The following is a 26,040-nucleotide window of genomic DNA, read 5'->3' as shown; positions in this document are numbered from 1 at the left end:
CTTAATGGGGTTGAGAATGAAACTTTTATATGGAGAAAGGTAAAATGGGTCAATGAAAAGATCTTGATGGGATTAAGGAGTGGCAAGTAGCCTGGAGTAGTCCAGAGGTAACAGAAAATAAAGCATTGGGTGGGTAAGGTGAGGAGGGGGGCACAATGAAAGGACAATGGAAAGAATTATACTGGGATGGGATGGATGCCTCAGGAGAATGTCCGGGATCTGGGCTGCTGAAATTTGTGGGAAAGTTTAAGGACTCTTTTTAGAGGTTCAGGTCCCATAGCCCATCAGATTTGGTGTGGCAATGGAGAGAACCCATCAGATTTTAGCTCATGAATACTGACTCCATCTTGTTCTGCCACATGTATTATTTTCCATCTTGTTTTTTCAGCAAATCATCCATGGAAAGCTAGATGGCATAAGCTTGTTTCATAAATGTTAATGGATGCAATTAGTCAGCACCTCTCAATTCTGAGAAAAGAAAGACTCTGAAACCTACTTGCCCCACTCCTAACTCAACTGAAATTCACTCTTCCGGCCTCCCAGATTGGAAAGTCCCTAATCTTTCCTTCAATAGAAATCAGATTACCTAATTTTGTATCCTGGTTTGTATCTTGTTAATTTCATTCTCTTAATTAATTGGTCTTATTTAATTAGTTGTTTTTAATACATAAAAATCTGTCTTATTTTGTATTCAGGGTCTTTGGACTTACTGGGAAGTCTATTGACCTATTTATTATGTCTGTTTGGTTTTTTTTTTTTTAATCTGGCTTCAAACCCTTACTAGCTGTGTGGCCCTGGACAAGTCACTTAACTTCTGTCTGCCTCAGTTTTTTTCTCTGTCAGAGAGCAGCATGGGCTTTACAGTCCATATGTTACAAAAAGCAAAAGAAGTATAATAGAAGTGAGATGAGAAGGAAGCTTTCAGATATGTCCAAAGGTGAGTGCTAAAATATGTAAATAGTTAATTAAATTCAAGAGAATTTCAGCAGGGTAGAAAGCCTTGTATCTTGGGTGGAGATTCTAAGATGCAGAGGGGAGAAGACAGGCTTTGGGACCTGGTGACAGCAGCAGGGAGAGAAGGGAAAAAATGCCAAGCTCCTCATATAAGATCCTGAGCCAGTTTGGCCAGGAGCAAAAGCGAAAGCCCACAAAGGGGGAATGAAGGTGACATCTCTCTGAACGGCGGGATACAGCCAGACTGTAGAGTGCCGCTCATTTTCATAATTTCATTTGTTTCTCCTGTGAAGCTGCTGTCATAACATTTGCTCTGCAAAAGACAATATTTTCAAGAGAATAAAATTCAGCTGTACAGCCCAAACAAGATGTTTCCCAATTAGCCCAGCAGGTGAGCTCTTCTGCATTCTGGGCATGTGGATTTAATAACTAAACTCAGAAGTGATGAGGAGACACTCAAGGCAATTGAAATCACATGTATTAAGCACCTACCCTATACAAGGCACAGTGCCAGGTGCAGGCGAGACAAAGAAAAAAAAGAAAAAAAATCCTTGTCCTCAAGACGCTTATATTCTATGGGGGGTGGAGGAACATTATAATACGCAAAACATAGAAGTATGGAGCCAAAACTCGTCTTCAGACTTTGTTCTGCTTAGACCTTGAATGGCCCAGAGGAGAGATGGAGAGTTTGAAAATAAAGGAAATGATCTTCTAGGGAGTAGAGTCAAGTAAAGTAATTGGTCAGAGGAGAGAGAACCTGCCATCTTGGGCCAGGAGATGAAAGGCTTCAGAGGTGAGACCCAGAGGGAACAGAGCAAAGGAGGCTCCTGGTGATTTCAGGGTGAGGTTTCTGACTATTATAAAGCCCTGAGATTTGTTGGGGGGCTGATGATCCTGGCAGCTAAGCCAGTTATACAGCTGAAGGTAAGGGGGCTGCTCTGTTCTGTGCTGATATGTCAACTGTAAGGCTTCAGAGCCTCCAAGAAAATACTAAAATACTGAAGAAAGAGCTGGTCTGAGCCAGCTTGGTACCAATTACAGGTTTATTATGGTTTGTTAGGTTAATTGGGTTGTTTGAGGGAGTTTACTCACAAGACCCAGTCCTTGGCAGTGAGAGGACAGAATTGTGGGATGGAAGCCAGCAGCAACCCTAGGCCAGATCAGGTATTATGTAGAAACATAACAAAGAAGGTGTAGTGCCAGGGATGGCCCGGGGTTATCTGCAAGTGTTCCATGGGATGGTAGGAGCTTCTTTTGCTGTTTACCCAAGGTAGTTTACATTCCCTATGAGACCTGAGGTTACATTCCGAGGCTCTGGTCTACCTCCAGACAACTAAAAAAAAAAAAATCGTTGCAGGACCTTCCACCAAAGTTTAAGCTGAGCTGGAAGCTGGAGACTGGAGGTGACGGTGAGTAGGACACAGCCCTTTGGCCTCAAATAGATGCTTGAGCATGACATCATCAGAGAGGGTCCTACAGAAAGCATGCCCCTTCAAAGGCACAAGGACCTACCAAAGGTCAGTGTACTATGGTCATTTGCAAATGACCATTTTTCAGGGTCGTTGTTTTTTTGGACATGACCAATGTGGAATTTTTATTTTTTTATTTTTTTATTTTTTATTGTTTTGTTTTTTGGTGAGGCAATCGGGGTTAAGTGCCTTACCCAGGGTCACACAGCTAGTAAGTGTCAAGTGTCTGAGGCTGGATTTGAACTCAGGGCCTCCTGACTCCAAGGCTGGAGCTCTATCTACTGCGCCACTTAGCTGCCCCCATTTTCAGGGTTTTGAAGGAAAGAAATGGTGGAGAAATTATTAATCAAAGAACAGTTTAGGGACTACTGCATAATATGACTATTACACTCTATAGAAATGACAATTTGGAGTTTCTCAACTTAAGTTGTTGTTGTTTGTCCTTCATTCTGGAAGAGAACCATGATATCAAGAAGATGATGCCATGATTTACAAGTGAATTGGACTGAAGTGAGGCAGGGCTGTGCAGTCACCAGTCTCACTCTCTCCTCCAGAGCCATCTAGGTCCAGTGGTGAGATACAGATCAGGATGACTGGAGATGGCCCTGACTTAGGTTAGAGATGATGGGTCAGTACTCATGAGGAGAGTCCTGATTTGAGGGATAATGAACCATATCAGGAAGGGGTGAAGGTGGGGGAGAGAGATATCAGAGATCAGAAGAGAAGATATAAAAACCTTCAGGAGTGAGATGGGAAATACAGAGGCAAAAGAAGATCAGTGCCCCCTGATGCTCGAAAGGAGAAGAGAAGAGGATGCCCAGAGGAGAGAAATAGCTCCTTAGGATGAGGCCCCAACGAGAAGTTGACCGAAACCAGGTGAGCTCTGTAGTTGCTGCTGGAAACTCGTTAGAGGAGAGCTTTGGAGTTGCATGGAGACAAGAGAACCGTGCTGGGACAAGAGCTGGCTGGGACAAGAGCTGGCTGGGATGAGCTGGATTGCTCTCTCACACTATCTACGTTTTTATTTATTTATTTGTTTGTTTGGCTAGGCAATGGGGTTAAGTGACTCGCCCAGGGTCACACAGCTAGTAAGTGTCAAGTGTCTGAGGGTAAGAAGAGCCAGTCAGAGGCAGAATTTGAACCTAGGTCTTCTTGGTTCCATGGCGGGCTGGAATCATGCTGTCATTTAATATGTTAATCAACAATAATACTGAACTCATTGATGGAGAGTGGGTATGAATAGACTGCAATGTTACTGATGATGACTGATGTGCAAGATGGGGCACAAAAATAGCACTTGGGAAATAAGGAAGTGACCACCAATGGTCAAGGGCCCAAGGGCTACACTGGTACCCATGGAACCATCCATGGCCTTGAGCAATCCCTACAGCACACTGGGTGTGTCTTCTGTGGGGAATTTATGGGAGGGCCATAGCTAAGTATCCAAGTGTCTAAGGCAGCTAGGTAGCAGAGCAGATAAAGTGTTTGAGTTGAAGTCAGGAAGTCCTGAGTTCAAATCTTGCCATAGGTACTTATTAGCTGTGTGACCTTGGCCCAGACTCAGTTTCATCATTTGTAAAATGGGAGGTGATAATAGCGCCATCCTCACAGGACCATTGTGAAGATCAAACAAGATTGTTTAGCAAACCTACCAAAGCTATATCAATGCTATTGTTGAGTGTTCCAGAGGGTGAGAAAGCATGGATGGGTTATGGTTTGTACCCATGGAGGCATCATTCACATCCTCAGGGATTTGGAAATGGAAAAGAATTCAGCAGAGAATTGAATTATCCAAGGTCATACAAATTTACCATCTATTGAAAACACTGAAAGAAATGATATATATACTTCCCAGATTTGCTGTGATAAAGACACATTAGAACCCATACAATGCTTCACAGAGTACTGTCCCCTTCTACCTGGCCCTTGTCAGACTGAATCTACTATGTATAGTTCTGGGTGCTGCATTTTAGATGATGATGATGATGATTATTGATCATTATTATGAATAATAATTCTGGGCAGCTTGGTGGCGCAATGGATGGAGTGCTGGGCCTGAAATCAGGAAGACCTGAGTTCAAATGTGGCCTCAAACACTTATTAGCTATGTGACCCTGGGCAAGTCACTTCACCCTGTCTGCCTCAGTTTCCTCACCTATAAAATGAGCTGGAGAAGGAAATGGCAAACCACACTAATATCTTTGCCAAGAAAAGCCCAAAAGGGGTCACAGAGAGTCAGATATGACTGAAAACAACTGAACCGCAACAAATGAATAGTAATAGTGTTATGCACCATCAGGGAAAGGTCATCTGGCCCAACCCCTTCACTTTATAGGTCATAGGATAACTGGACCAGAGAGGCCGAAAGGGACCCAAGAACCCATCTACACCTTCATTGCACAGATGAGAATACTTAGTTAAAGCCAGAATCTTGCCCGAGGTCACACAGGCAGTGAGAGGCATGGCTTGGGTTCACATCTAGTCTCTTACTTGAAACCCAGAGTTCTTTCATTCCCACCAGGTAGAAAACTCTTTGGCCACACTCTGAATCCTTTGATCAGCCAGCCTTTCAGGTGCTCAGGGCAGGTGTCATTAAGAGATCAGAGATGGGAAATGGATTCAGCTTTCAGAAATACTGCACCCTAGACTCTGGCAAACATGGTAAATGCCAGCCAAGGCATCAGAACATTAAGAAGTGATCGTAAGAAGAATTTAGAACTCTGATCAATGCAGTTATAGATTGTAAGTTCAGAGGATTGAACATGAAACAACACTCATCTCCTGCCAGAGAGGTGATACACTTCAAATACTGGACATTTTCACGCATGGCCAAATGGAGGATTTTGTTTTGCTGGTATAGGGATGCATGTTTACGATAGGAGTTCAATTATTGTTTCTCGTTGTTGTTTAATTGCAGGACTGGAAATTGGAAGGGGAGATCATAAATACATGTGAGAATAAATTTGTTTTTAAAACCTAGTAATATTCATTTCAGGAATGCATGGTAAGTTCATTTAGCGAGCTTGCAACATGCTACTTAGACACAAGACAGCACAAAAATATTAGTCGGGAAATATGTGATTGGGAAACATATGATCTATTTGTTGAATGACAAGCTGGCCTCTTTCTGACTTCTTGGTTACTGAGTCCAGAAGGTAAAGCGTAAAGCAGAGAAATGTCAAAGTTGTGTGTGTGTGTGTGTGTGTGCGTGTGCGTGTGTGTGTGTGCGTATGTGCGTGTGTGTGTGCATGTGTGTGTGTGTTGGTTTGAGGAAGAGTTTGCTCCATTCTGGGATTTCATCCTCCATCCCAACAAGAGGGGGTGAATTTTATTTTGTGCTCAGTTTCCATCATTTAAAAAAAGGGAGTGTTTAAAAGTAGTTAATACAGCAGGTTCTATTCTTCTTTACAACATAACTAACGTGAAAATAGGTTCAATATGAATGTATACATAGAGCCTATATCAGATTGCATGTCATCTTAGGGTAGGTGGGAAGGGTGAAAATTTGGAACTCAAAATCTTATGGAAGTCAATGTTGAAAACTAAAAATAAATAAATAAAAACAAAAAAATATAATCAGAAAAAAAGTAGGAGATAGATGCCTATAATACATCTAGGATAGCTATCTCCTGTGGAATCCTGGGTCCCAGCCGGCTTTTGGGAGGCTGGAAGAGGGGGTGGGGAGCGAACAACTGGGAACTGGGGATAGTGGACACAGGGAAGCTTTACCATCCCTGGGCTTTCTTTGCAGCACACTCTCGCCCTCTGCTGGTTAGTCTTATAGCTGCACATCCATAATAAGGAAATGGATTTATAGATCTGAATCAGATCCTATTTTTCACAGATGTAAAGCTAAAAGGGAACCCACTGTAATGTCTTTGACAAGTGATCTTCTAGAGGTAATCCATTCCAATTTTGGACAGCCCTAATTGTTAGGAAGTTCTTCTTTCTTTCTATTAAATTTATTTTCAATTAATAAGCATTTATTTTCTCTTTTTCACACCTCCTTCCCCTTCCACTGAAAACAAAATCAGGAAAAACAAAATCCTTGTAACAAATATGCATAGTCGAGTTAAACAAATCCCTGCATTGGCCACATCCAAAAATGTATGTTCAGTTCTACATCTTGAGCTTTAAGAAGTTTCCCTTGACCTCAAGCCTAGATATTCTCCAAAACACTGCTCCTGATTGTGCCCTCTGGGGCCAGGCAAACCAAGCCAAACCATTCCTCTATATGATAATCCTTCAAATACTTGAACACCATGATCATGGCTCCCCTTAATCTTTCCTTCTCCAGACTAAATGTGCCCAATTCCTCTGATGGACCCTTCTATGACATGGATTTTTTATTATACTGGATGCTCTCCTTTGGACACTGTCCAGATTATTAATGTCCTTCCTCAAGCATGACCCTCAGAATTGCAGTTGAAGTCCAATCAGGGTAGAGCACAATGGGATTATTGCCTCCTTCCTCTTGAAAGCCCTGCCCCTCTCAAGGCAGCCCTTAATCACCCAATGGGTGGATGACCCATTACACTACTGTTTCATACTGGGCTTGCCTTCCACAATGGTGCAGTGGAAAGAAAGAGCCCTGGGTCTAGAAGTCTGAAGAACTAGGTTCAAACCCTACCTGTGATGCTTACTTGGGCAAGTCACTTAATCTCATTTATCATCATGGGTGTGTGGCATGATGAAAAGATGGACACACTTGGAGTCCAAAGACCTGAGTTTGAATCCTGGCTCTGACACCAACTAGGAGAATGACCCTAGATAAACCATTTAACTTCTCTGAGCCTCAGTTTCCTCATCTGCAAAATAAGAGGGCTGGGCGAGATGGTCTTTCAGGTCCCTTGCAGTTCTAAGCCTGGGATTCCATCTTCCTCCAGACATACCTGAGGCGATGATGGCGAGAGAGAGGTAGGCAATGGCCTCTTTGGTGTACGTGTCCCCCTGCTTATTCTTCAGGATTGTCACAGCCCTCGAGTGGCAGTGGGTTTGCAGTAGCTTCCGGTCCTCTTCCCTGAAGATCTCCATGATTAGCTGGAGGCAGGACGTGTCCCCAATCTGGATAACTTTCTTTATCAGCTGAACAAGGTAGGGAAGCAAAGGGAGAGTTATCCTCAAAGGAATAGGTTGGGGAGCCTGATATACAATCTTCAATAGCTCCCTATTACTTACTGCAGAAAACCTCATTTGTCATCCAAAGTCCTCTAGGCTGGTCTCCTCCCACCAACCCCAATCTCTGCATTGCACAGGGTATCAGCTGGTGATTGATGGGATGGAAAATTATGATGGATATTGGAGCCCTCATTCCAATGAAACATTTAAGCAAAGGCTAAATGAACATTTTTTTGGGGGTGGGGCGTGTGTTTGATGCAGTCATTCTTGTCCACACCTGGGTTAGCCAAGATGGGTCAAAGGACCATAGATCTACATCTGAAAGGACCCTCAGAGGCCAACTAGTGCAACCCCTTCCCCATTTTATAGATGGGTAAACTGAGCCCTAGGGAAGTTAAGGAACATGGATAGGATAACAGGATCATAGAACTAGAAGTCATGTAGCCCAACCTCCCCCTACTTTACAGAGAAGGAAACTGAGGCCTAGGGCAGCCAAGGTACTTGCCTGAAGACACCCAGACTGTATTAAGTAGCAGAGATGGGATTTGAACCCAGGTCTTCTGACTTCAGAACCAGTGACTTCTCCCTCCCAATTTTGATTGAGCTAGGTGGCTCAGTGTTTAGAAGCACCAGGCCTGGAGTCAGGAAGACCCAAGTTCATATCTGGCCTTAGACATTTATCATGTCGGTCATATCAGGCTGAAGGTGATGGATTCTGCTGGACCTCAGAATTGGCAAAAGACACTTACTAGCCGTGGAGCCATGGATAAGTCACTTAACCTCTGTTTGCCTCGGTTCCCTCATCTCTAAAATGGAGATAACAGTACTTACCTCCCATAGTTGTTGTGAGGATGGAATGAGATAATGTTTGTAATGCACTTAGCCCGTAGGATTTGCTTAATAAATCTTTCCTTCCTTCCTTGCTACTCAGCTTCGTCTCCGTCCCACCCCCATTTTCATGGACCCGACTAGAATTATGGAAAGTATTTTTCAAAAATGAAAACTTACAGAACAAAGAAATTCCAGTTTACAAAATGGCTTTGTCTCAGGATTCCTGAACAGCCAGTTCCTCCAGAATGACTAAACTCACTAATATTTGATTTACTTGCAGCGTTTCAGGCATCTTGAGACTTGAGTTCTAATCGTGATTCTGGTAGAACTCTAATGTGTGACCTTGGATGAATCATATAACCTCCTTGGACCTCAGGTTTCTGTTCTCTATGATTGGAGGTAAGGGATGGGGCTCCAGGTAGACTAGACTTCACCCAGACGTGGCCAACTCTGAGTCTGATTGCATGGTCCTAAAGCTTCCCATTGTCTCCATAAAGAGGCACACCTGGACACAATTCCTGGTCAGCCTCAAGCTCTAGCCTGGAAGCCTGGAGGCAGGGGATCCCTCTTCTCTGATGGATTCTCAAATGGATTCCCTTCCTTTCATCCACACAGGACTATCCCTTCCTATCTTTAGAGAAAGCTCAGGTTCAGGTGCAGGATACTCTAAAGTTTCCGACCCTCAATTCAGGAGGTCAGAAACTTTTGGTAGCATCAAGAGGTTTAGATAATGATAATAATAATGATGATTAACAACAATAATGATAACACCACTAATAATAATAATAACAGCTAGCACTTACATATCACTTTAAGGTTTGCAGAATACTTTAATACATTAATTATCTCATTTTATCCTCACAAACAGCCATTTTGCAGTTGAACAAAATGAGGCAGAGAGAGGTTCTGTGACTAGTCTAGGGTCTCACAGCTAATAAGTATCAGAGGCTAGATTTGAACTCAGGTCTTCCTGACTCCAAATCCAGCACTCTGGTCAGTGCACCAAGACTAAGTTAGCGGCAGAAACAGTTACTGATTTGATTTAGCCTACCAGTCAGGTTTCCTGAATCATGTTGCAGGTTCTTTATCCCACATCATTCTGCTCTCCCAAAGTTGTGCTTTCTGGGACAAGGGGCATAGTTTGTGAGCCAGAGTGGAGTCTGGGAATATGGGCATCATAGCCCATACTGAACAATTCTCCAGGTGTGGTCCACAGACCCCAAGACTCAGGTCAATACTATTTTTTATAATAATACTAAAACATTTGCCTATTAAAATGCTCCTCTCTTTTCTAATCACACATCTGTATTAATCAGGATTGTTGTTATATACTTTAACCAAAACAACATATCACAACAGATGGGATACAAAAGCAGATAGGAAAATCCAGCTGTCTTTTATTAAGACAGATGTCAAAACGATTTACAAGAAGATGGAAAACAATGACCTTCTTTGCACTCCATTTTTTGGGGGGAAAGTATAGTTATTTTTCATAAAAATATGTTATTTACATTAACATATTTGTCACTGTTATTTGAAATAAATTAGTAAATAAATATTTTAAAAGTATCCATTTTAATTTCAAATATAGTAAATATCAATAGATAGAAAATTCATGATCAAAAGCTCTTTTAGGTCTTCAATAATTTTTAATAACATAAATGGGTCCTGATTTGCAAAAATATGTTAAACAATGACACTTCTCATTAATTATTTTTTGTTTTGGAAAATATAGTTATTTTCCACAAAATATATTATTCATGTTAACATGTTTATTATTGCTATTTTAAATCATTTAGTAATTTTTTTAAATTATTAGTTTTAATTTCAACTAGAGTAAATATTGATAGATATTACCCATATAAACAAAGCTCTTTGGGGATCTTCAATAATTTTTAAGAGTGTAAAGTGTTCTGAGACCAACAAATTTGAGAATCACTGGTCTAGTAGGAAAAGTCCCAGAGCAATGGAGAACAGAAATTGGTGCATCTTTTTTTTTTTTAAATAAGACAATTGGGGTTAAGTGACTTGCCCAAGGTCACACAGCTAGTAAGTGTCAAGCGTCTGAGACTGGATTTGAACTCAGGTCCTCCTGACTCCAAGGCCAGAGCTTTATCCACTGTGCCACCCAGCTGCCCCAGAATTGATGCATCTTTGTAGAAGGGATATGGTATTATACTGCACATAAAATCAGTTCAGTATCTTTGCCAAGAAAATCCCAAATGGGGTCATGAAGAAAGGGACACAACCGAAAAACAATTGAACACACAAAAAACTACAGAACATTTGTGCCGTGGGACGCTTTTCTCTGGTGTCTGTTCAGTTCTGGGCACCACACTGTAAGAAGGACATTGAAATTTGGGAGAGGATTCAGAGGAGGGAAATCGGGATAGTGAAGGGCCTGGAGTCCCTGGTTATTTAATCTGGGGAGGTTTAGACTGAAGAAAAGCCTTGAGGTGGGGGGGGGGGGGTGGCTGAGAGTTCTCTTGGAGCATCTGAAGGGCTGTCAGATGCAGGAGGCATTAGCCTAGCTCTGCTTGGCCCCAGAGGATGGAACCAGGATCCATAGGTAGAAGCTGGCAAAGAGGCCAGTTTAAGTTAGAGCCTCCCCAAAGTGGAGAGGGCAGCACGGAGGAGGCAGCTGGGTTCGCTCTTCGAGGAGGTCTCAGGCAAAAGCCGGGTGCGGTATTTCTGGAGATGGTGGAGGTAGATTCTAGGTCGGGTATGGGTGGAGCTGGGTGCATTCTGAGGCCCTTCCAACTCTGAGATTTTGTGAGGGCAGTTTTGTCAGGCTTGTGTCGGCTCCCTGGGCAGAGTGTAAGCTCCTTGAGGGTAGGGATGTGTCTCTCCTTTATCTTCAAGCCCCTAACACTTGGCAGAGTGAGTGGGAGCAGCAGGTACTTAACAAAAGATTGCTGCACTAATTAAATGCGAATTTACATACTTTTCAAAAACAAACAACTCCTAATGAAAATTAGGTTTTTTTCTGTTCTTTTGTGGTCGCCGCCGTAGTCCTCGTCTAAGTAATAATACTCTTTGTATTTGCTAAATTTACAATAGAACAAAAAAAGAAGAGAACCGGATGAGGCCTCTGGAGACACTTTTTTTTTCTGCCACGTTTGATCCTGAACCCTCCCCAGCTCTGTCAATGAGGCTGAGCACTACTACCATGCTGCCTCTGGAGAAACGGATCACAGGTAATCATAACTAATAACAATAATAACTAGTATCTATGTAGTGCTTTAAGGCTTACATAGCACTTTATGCTTTACAAATACTATGGCATTTTATCCTCACAACAACCCTGGGAGACAGGAACTGTTATTATTCTTATTTTACAGATGAGGAAACTGAGGAAGATGAAGGTGAAGTGACTTGCCCAGGGTCACACAGCTAATAAGTGTCTGAGGCCAGATTTGAACTCAGGCTTTCCTGATTCCAGGCCCAGTGTTTGTATACACACACATATATACATACATGTATATGCACATATGCACACACAATGTATATGTATACATATGTATTTATGGTATGGGGATATACAATGCATGTGTATGTACACATACATACAACGTACTTGCACACATTTATATAATATATGCATGTATATATACACACATATTTGTGTATACATGTATGTGTATAGCTATGTATCTATATATATATACACATAAACATACATACACACATGAATATCTATATTATATATATAGATATATATAAAATATACATACACACATGCATACATGTGTATACTGGGGCCTTGAGTCAGTAAAGACCTAAATTCATCTGACCTTAGACACTTACTGTGTGACACTTATTTCTGTCTGTCTATCTATCTATCTACTATCTAGCTATCATCTATCTATCCATCAATCCATCTATCTATCTATCCATCCATATATCTACCTATCTATCTCTCTGTCTATCTTCTATCTGCCTATCTATCTAAATATACAAATATATACATATAAATTGCATACATATATAAATCTATTCACACATATGTTATGTATGTAGACCATATAGACATCCTATATACATTTGGGGGATAGTTTGCGGCAGATGGAACAGGGGAAAATGACATCACAACTTAAACAATGTAAGTCCCCCTGTGGGACGTTTTCTGTGCTAGTAAGACCTGAATGTGCCCTCTGCTGGTTAATCGAATTCCTGCACTCAGCCTTTCACCTGGGCTGAACAGGGCTGGGGCCACCATCAGCAAACCTTTCTAGCTGATGGATAACACACTTGAGAGCTAAAGGGGACCTTAGGGTGGACCTCGTCCAGTCTCCTCATTTGACCAAGGAGGAAACTGAGGCCCATGGAGGTTCATAGCCCTTTCACCAGGTCACGGCATTGGAATGTGCACCAGGGATAAAGTGGGCTGCACATTTTGGCGACATGCCGAAGAAGACCAAAGTTCAATGGCTTTTGGTCTCTGGAGGGCCTGCCCTAAGACATGCAAGCTGATTAAACGTCCCTGGCTCAAAGTTTGACTCTTTCCAAGTCGAGTTACTATGGGCTTTCACCCCATCCCTCCATCTTCCCCCTCTGAAGATGATGTTGGATGTAAGGAATGCTGAGTTTTAAACCAGAATTGGTTGATGAACTAGCATTTATTAAGTGCTTGCTGTATGCCAGGCACTGTGGTAAGTTTTGGAGACGTAAAGAAAGACAAAAACAGTTCATGTCTATAGGAACTCACAGTCTAACAGGGGAGACAAGCTGTAAACAGCTAGGTACATAAAAGATAAAGGTGGAGTAGACAGAAGGCAGTCAGAGAGGGGAGGACCAAGACAGTCCTGCTGGGGGAGGTTGTGTCTTGAAGGAGGTCAAGTAAGCCAGGAGGTGGAGGGGAGGAGGCATAGCATCCTAGGCATGGGAAAAGGCACAGACACTGCTACCTCTGAGGTCCCTTCCACCCTTGAAGCTATGGCCCTGTGATCCCTTGACTCCAAATCCAGGGCTATTTCCCCTGACCCTCCCTCCTCCCTAAATACTGAAGCAAGAAGAAATTCATCTAGTCCCATTTTACTGATGGGAAAACTGAGGCACATGTAGATGTTCAGCCTCTCATACTTGGGCCCCACTGTCTGATTTCTCTTAGGCCTGATGCCCTATTTCCTTGCACCTTTTTTCCCCTCTGCCTTACCAGGTTGGCATCGTAGAAAAAGCCTTTCCGCAGTTGCAGCAGGGCCAGGCGGGCCAGGATGGGGGACGTGTGGGGGCTCTTGGACAATGCCACTAAGAGGGTCTTGTGGGCATCTTCAATACGGCCCATTTGGTAGAGGGCATCCGCACTCAAAAGCCTGGATATCTCATCACTCGCATCTAGCTCCATCAGCAGGACCGCCAGCTGATGAACCCCATAGGCATCCCTTGGAAAAGGGAAATGAGAAGTCTAGGTCAGCTGCAGAGGGGTCAGGACGTCCATCTTGGGCTCCCTACTCACCAGTGAGGCTCCCCTGCTCTCCTCCCCACCACCCTCCTACCTGACGATGCCCTCCTCTGGCACATACTGACTGGGTGACCCAGGGCAAGTCATTTAACCTCTATAGTTAATAAATATTTATATGCTTAACTATTTATTTGTATATTTAAACTATAGGCAAGTCTCTAAATCTTTAGGCTATAAATGAAATGCCAATCTTCATAGGAGAGAGATAGAGACAGAGAGAGGGAGAGAAAGACACAGAGAGACAGAGACAGATACAGAGACAGAGAAACAGAGACAGAGACAGAGACAGAATGAGAATGTTGGAGCTCCCTAACCCAATGAAATCACAGGTCTGTATTTTTTTTTAAGAGAGAGTTTACCTTACAATATTAATAGAGCAGAATGAGAAAATGATAGCTGGCTATTTTTTTTAAATGAGATTTAAAAGTTGCAAATCACTGTCTCTATTTTCTCCTGTGACCTTCACAAAAGCCTTGTGAGGTTGGTAATCCAAGAATAATCACCCCCATTTTAAAGATGAGAAATTTCATGATTTGCCTAAAGCCCCACGGCTGGAATGAGAAGCAAAGGCAGGAATTGAGATCTCAGGCCTTTTGACTTATCATTTCACGGGTTTAGAGATTTGGACCTGAGAGAGTTTCTCATCTAATTGTTAGTTTACAGATGAAAAAATGGAGTCCTACTGAGGCTTAGGGACTTGCCCAGCTGGCAGCTAGTGGAGATGGGGTTTGAACCTAAGCCCTCGGACTTCTGGTGTACATTGTAACTGTGCCATAGTCTCCTTGATAATTTTGTAGGATTTAGAGTTTGAAGGAACTGAAAAGGTCATGTAAGGGCTGGACCCTATGACATCTATGGCCCTTTACAATTCCAGCTCCAGGGACATGTGGTTCTATCATCCCACCCTTTCATTTTATGGAGGAGGAAAAAGTGAGGTCCAAAGAGGAAATGATTTGCCCAGGGTCGTGAAGGTAACGATAATAATAATTTTAAAAAAATATTGTTAAGGTCTTCTAAGGTTTGTAAAGCACTTTACGTATGTTTTCTCATTTAATCCTCACAATAAGCTAGAGAGATAGCTGTTGCCATTATCCTCATCTTACAGAGGAGGAAACTGAGTCTAAGAGACGTTAAAGTAGCTGGCCCAATACATCCTCACACATGTAGCAAATGACTGCAGAAGGATTTGAACTCGGGTCTTCTTGACTCAAAGTGTGGTACTACACCACCTCACTAGCATTCGAACCCAGGTTCTCTAACTGCAAATCCAGGGTGCTTTCCGTGATATCCTATCTGCCTGAGGTACAGAAGAATCAACCTGCTGTACAAATGCAGGGTAGTAAAAACCAGAAGATTTACATTCTATTCTTAGGACATTAGATTAGAAGCTCCTTGAGGGCAGGGACTATCTTTTACCTGTTTTTGTATCCCTAGCACTCTGCCTGGCACATAGTAGGTGCTTAATAAATGTTTATTTACTGACTGTCTCTTAGTCCTGCCTTTATTCTGTTCTCTGGCTATAGGGAAGTCACTTAACTCCTTTGCCTCATTTTTTTTGTTGTTGTTGTCGTTCAGTCATTTCAGTCATATCTGACCCCATTTGGGGTTTTCTTAGCAAAGATACTGGACTGGTTTACTATTTCCTTCTCCAGCTCATTTTACAGATGAAGAAACTGAGGCAGATAGGGTTAAGTGACTTGCCCAGGGTCACACAGCTAATAAGTGTCTGAGGCCAGATTTGAATTCAGGAAGATGAGTCTTCCATGCCAGGCACCCCGAGTTGCCCCTGATGGTTGGGAAACTACCTGCACAGACTTCAAATAAAAGGTGAGGGATGTTAGGGCGTCCCTTGAAAGGGGTCTTCATTCTCTATCCTGTTGTACACTACTTTAAAGGTTAAAGATGAGAATTGGAATTACCCCTCTTTCGCAGGCAGGCTGCCCTCTTCCTCGGTAGCCTTCTTGCAGCAGATGCTGGTACCTCCCGGGGCGGGCTCCGCCCTCCTCTGCAGCATCTTCTGCCCTTCCTCCTGCAGCACCTTCAGCAGCAGTCCCCGCTGATTCCAGGGGATATAGGACTTGACGGTGAAGACGGCTTCTTTCAGCCTCAGCCTGGAGGCGGTGATGTAGTCCAGAGTGGCCAGGTACGGACTGCCGGCCAACAGCCGCAGCAGCCCGCGCCCACACAGGGCTCTCACGCAGCTCCCAGGGTGGGGGGCTTCATGTTCCACCACTGCCTGGAAATCTTCCAGGGCTCGCCCTGCCTCCCCTGCATGGAGGGTGCAGAAACCCCGAAGCGTGAGCAAGGTGCTGAGGTAGGTGGGGTGCTCGGACCCAAGGAGGCGATCGCAGAGCCCCAGGGCAGCGTGGCTGTCACCAGACAACAGCAGGCAGTCAATGAGCCGGACAGTCAGCTCCCGCTGGGCCCCGAGGGGAGCCACACATAGGAGGAAGCGCAGGGTGTGTATGATAGGAGGCAGTAGCTCTGTGCCCCCATCGGCTCGGAGCTCCACGCGAGCTCTCACTGCCTCTCTGAAAAGGGAAAAGTCCCTCTCCAATATCTCCTGGGCCTGCGCCAGGATCTGATCCATGTCTCTGGGTGAGAACACCTCCTCCAACTGCCTCTTTGCATGGTCCGGGTTCAGCCGGAAGGCTTCCTGGAGGTCCTGAAGTATCTCCCGGCTCCGGCGACCAAGGCAGAAAGAGGCTGCTGCCCGAGTGACCAGCAGGACGGATGGACACTCTCCTTGGGGAAGAGCAAGGTGTGCAGAAGAGGAAAAGACAAGTCAGCCTGGGGCGACTGTACTTACAGGTGAATGAACCATCTGGGTCTTTACTTAATTCACTACCTCCAGTTATCAGCTGGGCAAGATGACCTCAAACAGAGCGCACAATCATAGCCTCTGAACTCAGCCTCCTTATTTACAGATGAGGAAACTGAGGTTCAGGGAAGATAAGGGAAGGAATTGCCTTTGGTCTCCTGGGTACCAATCATCAGGGGTAGAATTTGAACCTGGGTCCTCTGACCCCAAAGCTGAGTTTTTTTTCTACTGAACCCACGTTGTCTCCCTGACAGGATGGGATTCCCAGCTCCTGATACTGGATGAGAAAAAGGGGCTCAGCCACTCCATTTCCTTTTTATTGTCCCATTTTCACGGTCTTTGGAAGCCTTTATCAGGCACTAGTTACACCAGATGGTTCCTAGGGGGCCTTTCCTACTCTGACATCCTGTGATTCTATGAATCAAACTCTCTACCCAGGGGGATAATTTTTGGCAGATATGGAAAATAATCAGTCACAGAGCTCTGGTTTTGAAACTAGAGATCAAGACTGGATCATATCTGGGAAGGTGGGCATCACTTTCACCATCCTTAAGCAGTTCTATCCTAGATGCCTAGACCCTCTGTTGTCTGACTCTCCATGACCCCATCTGGTGTTTTCTTGGCAAAGATACTGGAGTGGTTTGCCATTTCCTTCTCCAGCTCATTTTACAGATAAGGAAAGTGAGGCAAACAGGGTGAAGTGGTTTGCCCAGGGTGCCACAGCTAGGAACTGTCTGAGACTAGATTTGAACTCAGGTCTTCCTGCCTCCAGGTCTAGCTCTCTGTGCACTATGGCACCACCTGGCTACCCCTCAGTCCTATCCTACAAAAGCCCCAAAATATTTCCTATTGAGGTATAATGATCTGAATCACTGATCCCATAGATAATGATAATGATGCCATAGATACAGCTGGAAAAGTCCACCCACTCCCCGATACAGATGGGGAAACTGAGGCAAACGAAGGGTAAGTGATTTCCCCAAGGTCACAACAAAGATGGGATTGAGACCCACAGATGTATAACTGGAAGGTCATTGAGTCCAAAGTGCTTCTTGTACAGATGGAGAAATTAAGGACCAAGGTGGTCCTTAGTTATCTAGCTTGTCCAAGGTCACACTGTTAAGTGTATTTACCTTTCATCTATAGGGGGAAGGGGAATGAGCTTTATATGGCACCTACTATGTGCCAGACACTGGGTGCTAAGTGCTTTATAATTGTTTCATTTGATCCTCATAACAATCCTCAGAGGTGGGTGCTGTCATAATCCAAATTTTACAATTGAGGAAACTGAGGGAAAGTGACTTGCCCAGGGTCACACAGCTAGTCAATGTTGGAGGCTAGACTTTATATCAAAGAACTTTATATCAGGGGCTTAATAAATGCTTGACTGACTGACTGACTCCCCTTGAATATGACCCTCAATCACCCACCCCCATGCCTTTGTACGGGTGGTCTTCCATGTCTGGAATGTTCTGCCTCCTAACCTCCATCTCCTGACTCCTCCGGCCTCCTTCCAGACTCCGCTCAAATCCCACCTTCTGCAGAAGACCTTCCCTGGCTGGTATTTGGCCATTAACCACCCACTTAGGCAGCTAATGTTAAGATTTTTCTTTTATCTTCATCATTAATACTTAAAAATTGTCTGCTAGTACCTTGGAGTTTGCCGCCAGCCGAGGTTGATTCAAGGATGTGACTGCACATGGTCACGCACTCCTCCAATCTGCCTATCCTGAGCAGAGACACAACCTGTGTGGAGGTTGCCTGGGTCTCTCTGGGGGCCAGGGCAGCTAGGAAGCAGTGACACTCACTGACCCACTGGCCTCCAGCTGCCTCTGCCTGGTGCTGCTCCAGGAGGAAATCCTGGCAGGCGTGGATGAGCAGGGGGAGGTGGTCCCGTTGGTGAGAGAGGATAAAGCCCAGAGTCTGGTTGGCATATGTGACGAAGGCCTGGAGGTACTCTATGATGCCATCACCCACTTTGGCCCCAGACAGGATCCAGGCCAGAGCTCGCATGAGCCGCAGCTCCAGGGATCCTGGGGCGTCGACCTCCAGAAGAGTGTTACATCGGCTGGCCACTTCCTCATGTCGCCCCTGCCCCATCAGGGTGGTCAGTCTATAGAGGGAGGCAGCCAGGTTGTTGGGGTGGAGGGCGCTGAGGAAGGCGGCAGCCAGGGCCACAGTGAGGGACACCACGGCCATGCCATCCCAGTGGATAGAGGGGATCTGGGCCTCTCCCCGGCACCAGGCCTCGAGCATGGAGACCACCTGCCCCGTCTGCTCCTGGCTCAGTGACTGCTGTGCCCTCTGCACTACTGAGGATGGGTGGCAGCTGAAAGCAGCCAGGTAGAAGGCAGTGGCCAGGGGGAGCTCATCCAAGGTCAGGTGCCGGTCTCCCTCCTGCCACAGATGGACAGTGAGCTCCTGGGCTGACATCCCGCATAGGCCTCTTATGGTCACATCTCTTGCTCCTTACCCTAGGGGATCGCCTGTAGAATGGAGAATACAGTGGTCAGTGATGAAAGGGTAATGTTAGGCCCTCAGCAGGGCTGTGTTCCTCAGTGCTGACCCACCTGCCAATGTTCCCCCACTAACATTTCCCTCCAAAGCCTCATCATTGCACAAAAGTGACTCTGGATTTGTGAAGGCAACTGGTCCCTGATTGGTTCCATGATGTAATGGTGATCACATCTGCTTTACACATAGAAAGTCTTAGGTTTGAACCCAAGTGGGGGTATATATTTAAGGGGTATCCTCAAACTTGCAGTCTGGAACACCTGGTTTGAATTATCCCAGACACTTACTAGCTATCTAAATCAAAATGAGATATGGTAATTATTTGCCTTATTTAAGGTAAATTGCTTAACCTTTCTGGGCCTCAGTTTCCTCTTCTGTAAAACAAGGGGGTTGGATGTCATGGCCCCTGAGGCCCCTTCCAGTTGTAGGCCTAGGATGCTATGAGAAGAAATAAACTTGTTCTGCTTGGCCCCAAAGTGGAATGGACACCCCTCCCCCAGGGAGGTAGTGGGATCCCCCTCATCACAGGTCTTCAGGAAGAAGCCTGATGACCACTTGTCTGGGCACCTTAAAGGCCATGATGTCCAACCCCCTCATTTTACAGATGAGGAAACTGAGGCCCAAGAAGGCTAAGGTCCAAGGTCACGTGAGGGAATTCTTGCTCAGAGACAGGTTGGACTCAGGAGATAGACCCATCCATCATCCATTTGGTGAGCACAGGCCCAGTGACCATTACCTGCACAAAGCTCTTGTCTGAGGGCCAGCCTAGCTCATCAAAGTAGCTCAACCCCACCTCGGCAGTGGGACAGTGGACCTTTTAGCCCTAGAAACTCTAAATCAATGGTACTGTGGTCCTATCATCCTGCCCTGTCATTTTACAGAAGAGAGTTGGAATGCTGTCTGCTAATGGGTGGGGGGAAGCTGGGAATTTCATCTAGGAGGAAGCACCCACACTGGTCAGATCACCAGTGGTGGCCAAGGTATCTTTTCCAAAAAGGCTTGTGAAATGAAAGAAAGGATGGACCCTCATGTATTTCAATGACTGAATGCAGGAAATATAACAAGCTCAGAGTAGATGCTCAGAGATCCAGAGTCCTAGGGCTTCCTGGGTCAACCCTCATTTTACAGATGAAAGAACTGCATAGGAAGAATCGTTATCCCCATCTTAGAGGTGAAGACACTGACATAAAGGAGTTAAATAATTTATTTGACATCACACAGGAAGTGACGTTTTTTCTTTTCTTTTCTTTTCTTTTCTTTTCTTTTCTTTTCTTTTCTTTTCTTTTCTTTTCTTTTCTTTTCTTTTCTTTTCTTTCCTTTCTTTAAAGCTTGCATCACCCCTGGGCTATTCATGGGCCTGGTCCCACTCTGATTGGCACAGGAGCCTTGACCTACTCCATTTTCCAAACTGGACTGATTCACCACTCCTGAAGCAACCTGGTGTCCCCCTTGTTCTCAGAGGGCTAACCGTATTGACACTAAACTTAATTTAGACAGTAGATCAACAGCCCACTGAAAGCAGCTAGGATAGAGCACTGGATCTGAAATCAGATCTGATTTTAAATCTGATATCAGATTCTTATTAGCTGTGAGACCCTGGGCAAGTCACTTAACCTCTGACTGCCTCCGTTTCCTCACATATAAAATGAGATAGCAATTGCAAATATTTCCCAGGGCTATTGCAAGAATCAGATGAGGTAATATGGGACATAGTAGGTGCTATGTAAATGCTTTTTCCCTTCCCTTTCCATCCTCCTTTGAAATTCAGAACTCCTGAGCTCCAGAGATTCACCAGCCTCAGTGTCTCCACTAGCATATGGCACAGGCATATGTCACCGTGCCAGTCTCACACAGCTAGTATCGGAAGGAAAATATGAACTCTAGTCTATGGGTCTTTCTGCCACCTTTCAATTCTTTAAATACTACCTTCCTGAGTACAACTTGAATGACTGTGAACTGAAGGGGACATAAACTTATTGGAGGGGCAGGGAGGGAAATCCCAGGAAGCCCCCTAGCTAGAGAGGAGGGAGAATTTTATCTTCTTGCAATGGAGCCATTCACAGGATCACTGGAGTATCTATGGAGAGACCTGTGATTTCACTGATATACTCCCTCTACTAAGGAATGAATTAATGAACAAAAAATCAAATATTAAATGCTCATTATGTTTCAGGCACTGTGCTATGTGCCGAGGTTATAACTACAAAAAGTAAGACAGTCTCTGCCCTCAAAGAGTTTATATTCTAATAAGGAAAGACAACGCATATAAACAGCTGTTCTATAACTTACAGTCAGAGAATTATCTAAGACATTAAGTGATATGGCCATGCTCCCACAACTAGCATGCCAGGGCTTTGTGATGGTGAAAATGACCCACTACCCACTGCACCACAAAGAGGCAGTGCTGGAAGAGACCTTGGGAGATCGTCTGTTTCAGCTCCCTCCTCAAGGGAAGAAAAAAAGAAAAAAAAAACAAAGTCACATGATAACTTTATTATGTATTTAAAAGTAATAGCAAGTTGTACATAAGAGATTTGCAGTTTCATGTACAACCATCTTTTTTTCTGTTCTACTATGCTGTGGAAATGCTTGCTTTATTTCTTAAGTTCAGAATAAAATAAAGATTTTTTAAAAGAAGAGAATAGGTTCAAATAAAACTTTCAGACCCATAAAAAAAAGTCAGGCCCAGAGAGTTGGGTGACTGGCCCAAGGACACACAGCTAATAAGGCTCAAATTCGGAGTTTGCCACTTTCTGCCCCTGTGACTGCGAGCTGATCATTTAATCTCTCTGGGCTCAGTCCCTGACCTGTTTAAATGAGGAGGTTGGGCTAGCTGACCCTGTAAGGTCCCTTTAACATCTAAAGCCATTCTGGCCGTGGACCTACTCTCCCCATAGGAAATTAGGACTCCAATCCTGGCTCCTCCCTGACTGTACTTGGGTTGAACCTTGTCTTATCATCCTCGGGAAAGAGGCTTACATTGCTCTGCTAGGTCTTCTCCCCATTCCTTTCTCTCCCCCTTTTTCTAGAGCAATTTAAATGTTGCCTTCCTCCTCAGACTATAAGCTCTTTGTGGGCAAGCAGTCTTGTTTGCTTGTATTTGTATCCCCAGTTCTCTGCCCAATATCTGCCATGTAATAAATACTTAATAATTACCTATGCATCCTATGCTCTTATTCCTTTGTTCACAATACACACCTAATAAGTCTTTATTGAATTGAAATGATCAAAATAAATCATTAAACAATGATTACTCACAGTTCCTTGTTGTTGCTGTTGTTGTGTATATTTTAAAAGAGATTCTGGGAGGTTAGGTCCCAGCTCCCAACCAGCTCCCAGCTCCCAGGTCTGATAGGAAAAGTACTGGCTCAGACCAATGACCCCCACACCACACCCTTCAAAAGAGCCCTGCCCAAGGCAGGTCCATGGAAACTGTGACTCCCATCCCCATTAGCAGGTTGGACAATGAGCATTCACTCTGGGAGAGGCTGCCCTGTTAGCTTTGGAGTGGGAGACTGGCTTGAGCCCCTGTATGCTGATTGGCTTGGGTCCTGGTCTCTTGGGGCTGGGGCTGGGTCTGGAAAGTTGGTGGAGCAGGGATGGATGGAGGGAACCATCGCAGAGCCACTGATGAGAATCATGGAGTGCCAGAGGCAGAAGAGAGTTCAGAGGTCATCGTCCCCCACCCCCCCCCCGCCCCTTAGCCGAGCTAGACTCCCCTCTGGAATAGCTCCAAGAAGCCATCAGACAGCCTCTACCCATGGTTCCCTGGAAGTGGGGCAAGATAGGGGAGTCCTCAGTCCTCAGGGGAGAGAAGAAGGCTGGGCGGACTCACTTGGGAAGGATTTTTGCTTTCTGAATGAAGGGAAAGGAATAGGAAGAAAGGCAGCTGGAGAGAGAGCGGGAGAATGATCTCTGTTGGAGGGGAAAGGGAAATAGATTTCAGAAAGATTCATGGAGTTTTGGGCTGTCTATAGATCTTAGAGGTTTGGAGAGCCACTGAGGTACCTGCTTTCTCAGGCCATGCCTCCCTATGGCTCTCTTCCTGCTGTCACCTTTTGCCCCAGCCCAGTGCACTCCAGCCCAGGCCATCCCAGAGCCCCCTAGCCCCTCCCGCCCCCCCTCAGCCCCCCTCAGCTTAGCCTAGCACAGCACACCTCTGCCCCGCCCAGCATATCGCAGCCTAGTGTACCCCGGCCCAGCCTAGCTCTGTGTAACCTAGTTCAGCTCAGCCCTGCCAGGAACAGAGCATCTCAACCCAGCCATAGTACAGCCCAGCCCAGCGTATCGCAGCCTAGTGCACCAGCCCAGCTCAGTGTACTGCAAGCCTAGTGTACCCCGGCCCAGCCTAGCTCTGTGTAACCTAGTCCAGCTCAGCTCTCCCAGGCATGGAGCATCTCAACCCAGCCATACCACAGCCCAGCCCAGTGCACCCCAGTTCAGAGCACCTCAACCCACAGTGCAGTACCTGTGCTCCCTAAGCACTCAAGTCTGGGGGGGAGGGCTTCCCGTGGCCCCTGTGCCAAGAAGTAGGACTCAGCCTGTGCACCTTGGGCGTGGAGGGTCAGGAGGAAGGCGGCACTCTCTTACTCAGCGGGACTGCCAGCCCAGGATCTGTCCCTCCACGTGGAATGTTTCCCGGGAGATCATCAACAGTGTCCTGGTACTTGCTCCCTAGCTTAGCCCAGCCCTTATTGGCTGCAAGCCCAGCCCAACCCTCACTCAGCCCAGAGCACCCTATCCTGTCCATCCACACCCAAGGCGTCCAAAAAAGGGCTTCAGCGCCTCCGCAGTACCTCCCCTCCTAGGACTTCTCAGCCCCAGTGACCTGGCCCCTGAAAGGAGCCAGGGAAGCTCCAGATGACTAAGGAAATATCCAAGCAACCCCAGGATTTGAAGACTCCTGCCTGCCAGTGTTTTCACACACAAGAAGACCCAGCAGAGCAGCATTCCAGGAGGGAGACCTCTGGTCGGCTGGAAAGAGTACTTCATTTAATGGGAATCCTGCCCCTGCCGCTAAGCACCGGAGTTAGTCATTAACTCTCGAGGCCTCAGCTTTCTCATCTGTAAAAAGAGAGCAGTGTGGAATATGATAATGGCTAAAGTCCCTTTCGATTTTTTAATCTATGTATGCCTTCATGAAACTGTACCTGGACCAAATTCTGGTCCATCACCCCTTCATCACCCCTAGGCAATGGCCATTGGCTTAAACTAAGCCTACAGGGAAGGGGGGCCTACTCCCTCTGGAGGCTGCCAATACCCCCTTGGGACAACTTTAGTGTTTAGTGAGTTGGTCTTCAGTCAAGGCTGGAGTTGGCTCTGAGACCTCCACCCGCTGCTCCTACTGCTGCCTTGGGGGCTAAGAACAAATTCAATTCTTCTGTGTATCCCACAACCCTTCAAACACTGGAAGATAGTTATGATGTCCCCTCCACTCAATTTTCTCTTCTCTCTTTAAACAGTTCTCATATGACAGGGTCTCAAGGATCTTCATCATCCTGCTCACCAGCTGGGGGCGATCTCTAGTTGATCGTGGACCTTCCTAAAATACAATGGTTGGGAAGGGACACAATCCTCCAGATGTGGTCTGACCAGGGAGGGCAGAGGACAGTGGGACTATCCTCACTATAACCCTGTATGCTATACCTCTCAATGTAATGGACAATCCTCCCGCCTTTCTGGGCTGCCATATCTCATCTTGAACTCGCAGTTCACTAAGACGCCCAGATTTCCCCCCTCAACTGATTTTCCTTTTCTTTTTTGTTTGTGAAGGTAATTGTGAAGGCCAAGAGGGTCCTATTATCCTTCGCTGGCTGATCAGAACATTTCACAGGCTCAGACGGCAGCCCCCAGAGCACAAGCTCAAGTGTGACTCATGGCTGTGTCATCTATCACCCACAGAGCTGTAACTAGGATGGGGTGGCTGGTATCTTTCCCCCGGGACTGGTGTTTCCTCCCAGGAGCTCTACTCTGTGCCTCATAGTCTTCTATTAGCCCCTAGCAGAAGGCAAATCCCAGGAAATGGCAGGAAAGTAGTGGTGATGGGTTGTTGGATTTCAGAAGAAAAGGGAAAGAGGTGGTGCTACAGGTAGGATTGTTTTGCACAATTTAACCCCAAGAACTGAGATTCCTAGTTATCGCTCTGACCATCAGGTTTCATAAACTAAGGTATCCCAGCATCGTAAGTTTGTAAATGGAAGGGACCTTGGAAGTTATCTTTCATTTTATTGATTAAGAAACAGATGCAGGGCGAGGTAAAGAAACTTTATCAAGGTCACATGGCAAGTGGCAAAACCAAGCTTCAATGACCTCTAATTCTAAATCAAATCCTCCTTTCTCTCCCCTCACTCCCCTTCTCATGGGTCCTCATCCCCTTCCATCTGGACTATAACAACAGTATCAGTCTCCATGCTTCTTGTCTCTTTAATCCATCCTTCATACAGCTGCCAGAATATACTCCCTAATTGGTTCCAGTGTGACCACGTTACTCTCCAGATCAAGAAGTTTCATGGCCTCCATTACCCTTAGGATAAAATCCACATTCCTTAAAGAGTTTCACATTCTATAGGGAAATGTGAATTTTGAGTCCTTTCCTGACATAATCCCACTTTGCCTTAGTATTTGGGTGGGGCTACTCCTAAGGAATAATCTGTACCTTTTCCCCTCCCAAGGCAGGGGATGCTTTCAAGGTAGAGAGCAATGAACCCTGCATATGGAGTCAGAGGACCTGGGTTTGAATCCCACCTTGGTCACTTACTATCTGTGTGACCTTGGACAAGTCCTTTCCCTTATGGAGGGAATCTCTGTAAAATAAAAAATAGAGTCGAGATAATTTCTGAAGTTCTATCTAGCTCTAAAGAGGAACAGGGGTG

General features: G+C 45.2%; 1 protein-coding gene across 2 annotated transcripts in view; it reads right to left on the bottom strand.

Moving 5' to 3' along the window:
- LOC114029531 (tetratricopeptide repeat protein 34-like) overlaps positions 1–23,774 on the bottom strand; it is a 62,880-nt gene extending 39,106 nt beyond the window's left edge. The window contains exons 1-5 of one of the 2 annotated variants that reach the window (XM_027844012.1): positions 23,637–23,774; positions 18,307–19,140; positions 15,753–16,578; positions 13,528–13,753; positions 7,316–7,508 (exon numbers count right to left, since the gene is read on the bottom strand). In XM_027844012.1, coding sequence (XP_027699813.1) covers positions 7,316–7,508; positions 13,528–13,753; positions 15,753–16,578; positions 18,307–19,087 — 2,026 coding nt within the window. In that variant the 5' untranslated portion in view covers positions 19,088–19,140; positions 23,637–23,774. The remainder of the gene's footprint in view (positions 1–7,315; positions 7,509–13,527; positions 13,754–15,752; positions 16,579–18,306; positions 19,141–23,636) is intronic. The other variant, XM_027844013.1, reaches the window with a different exon arrangement.
- Between the last annotated feature and the right edge of the window lie 2,266 nt (positions 23,775–26,040).

Source organism: Vombatus ursinus, unplaced genomic scaffold (genome assembly GCF_900497805.2).
Source record: "Vombatus ursinus unplaced genomic scaffold, bare-nosed wombat genome assembly UNPS02014932.1, whole genome shotgun sequence".
Lineage (NCBI taxonomy): Eukaryota > Metazoa > Chordata > Mammalia > Diprotodontia > Vombatidae > Vombatus > Vombatus ursinus.
The sequence above is the reverse complement of the archived record's forward strand: the minus strand, read 5'-3'. Positions and strand labels throughout refer to the sequence as shown.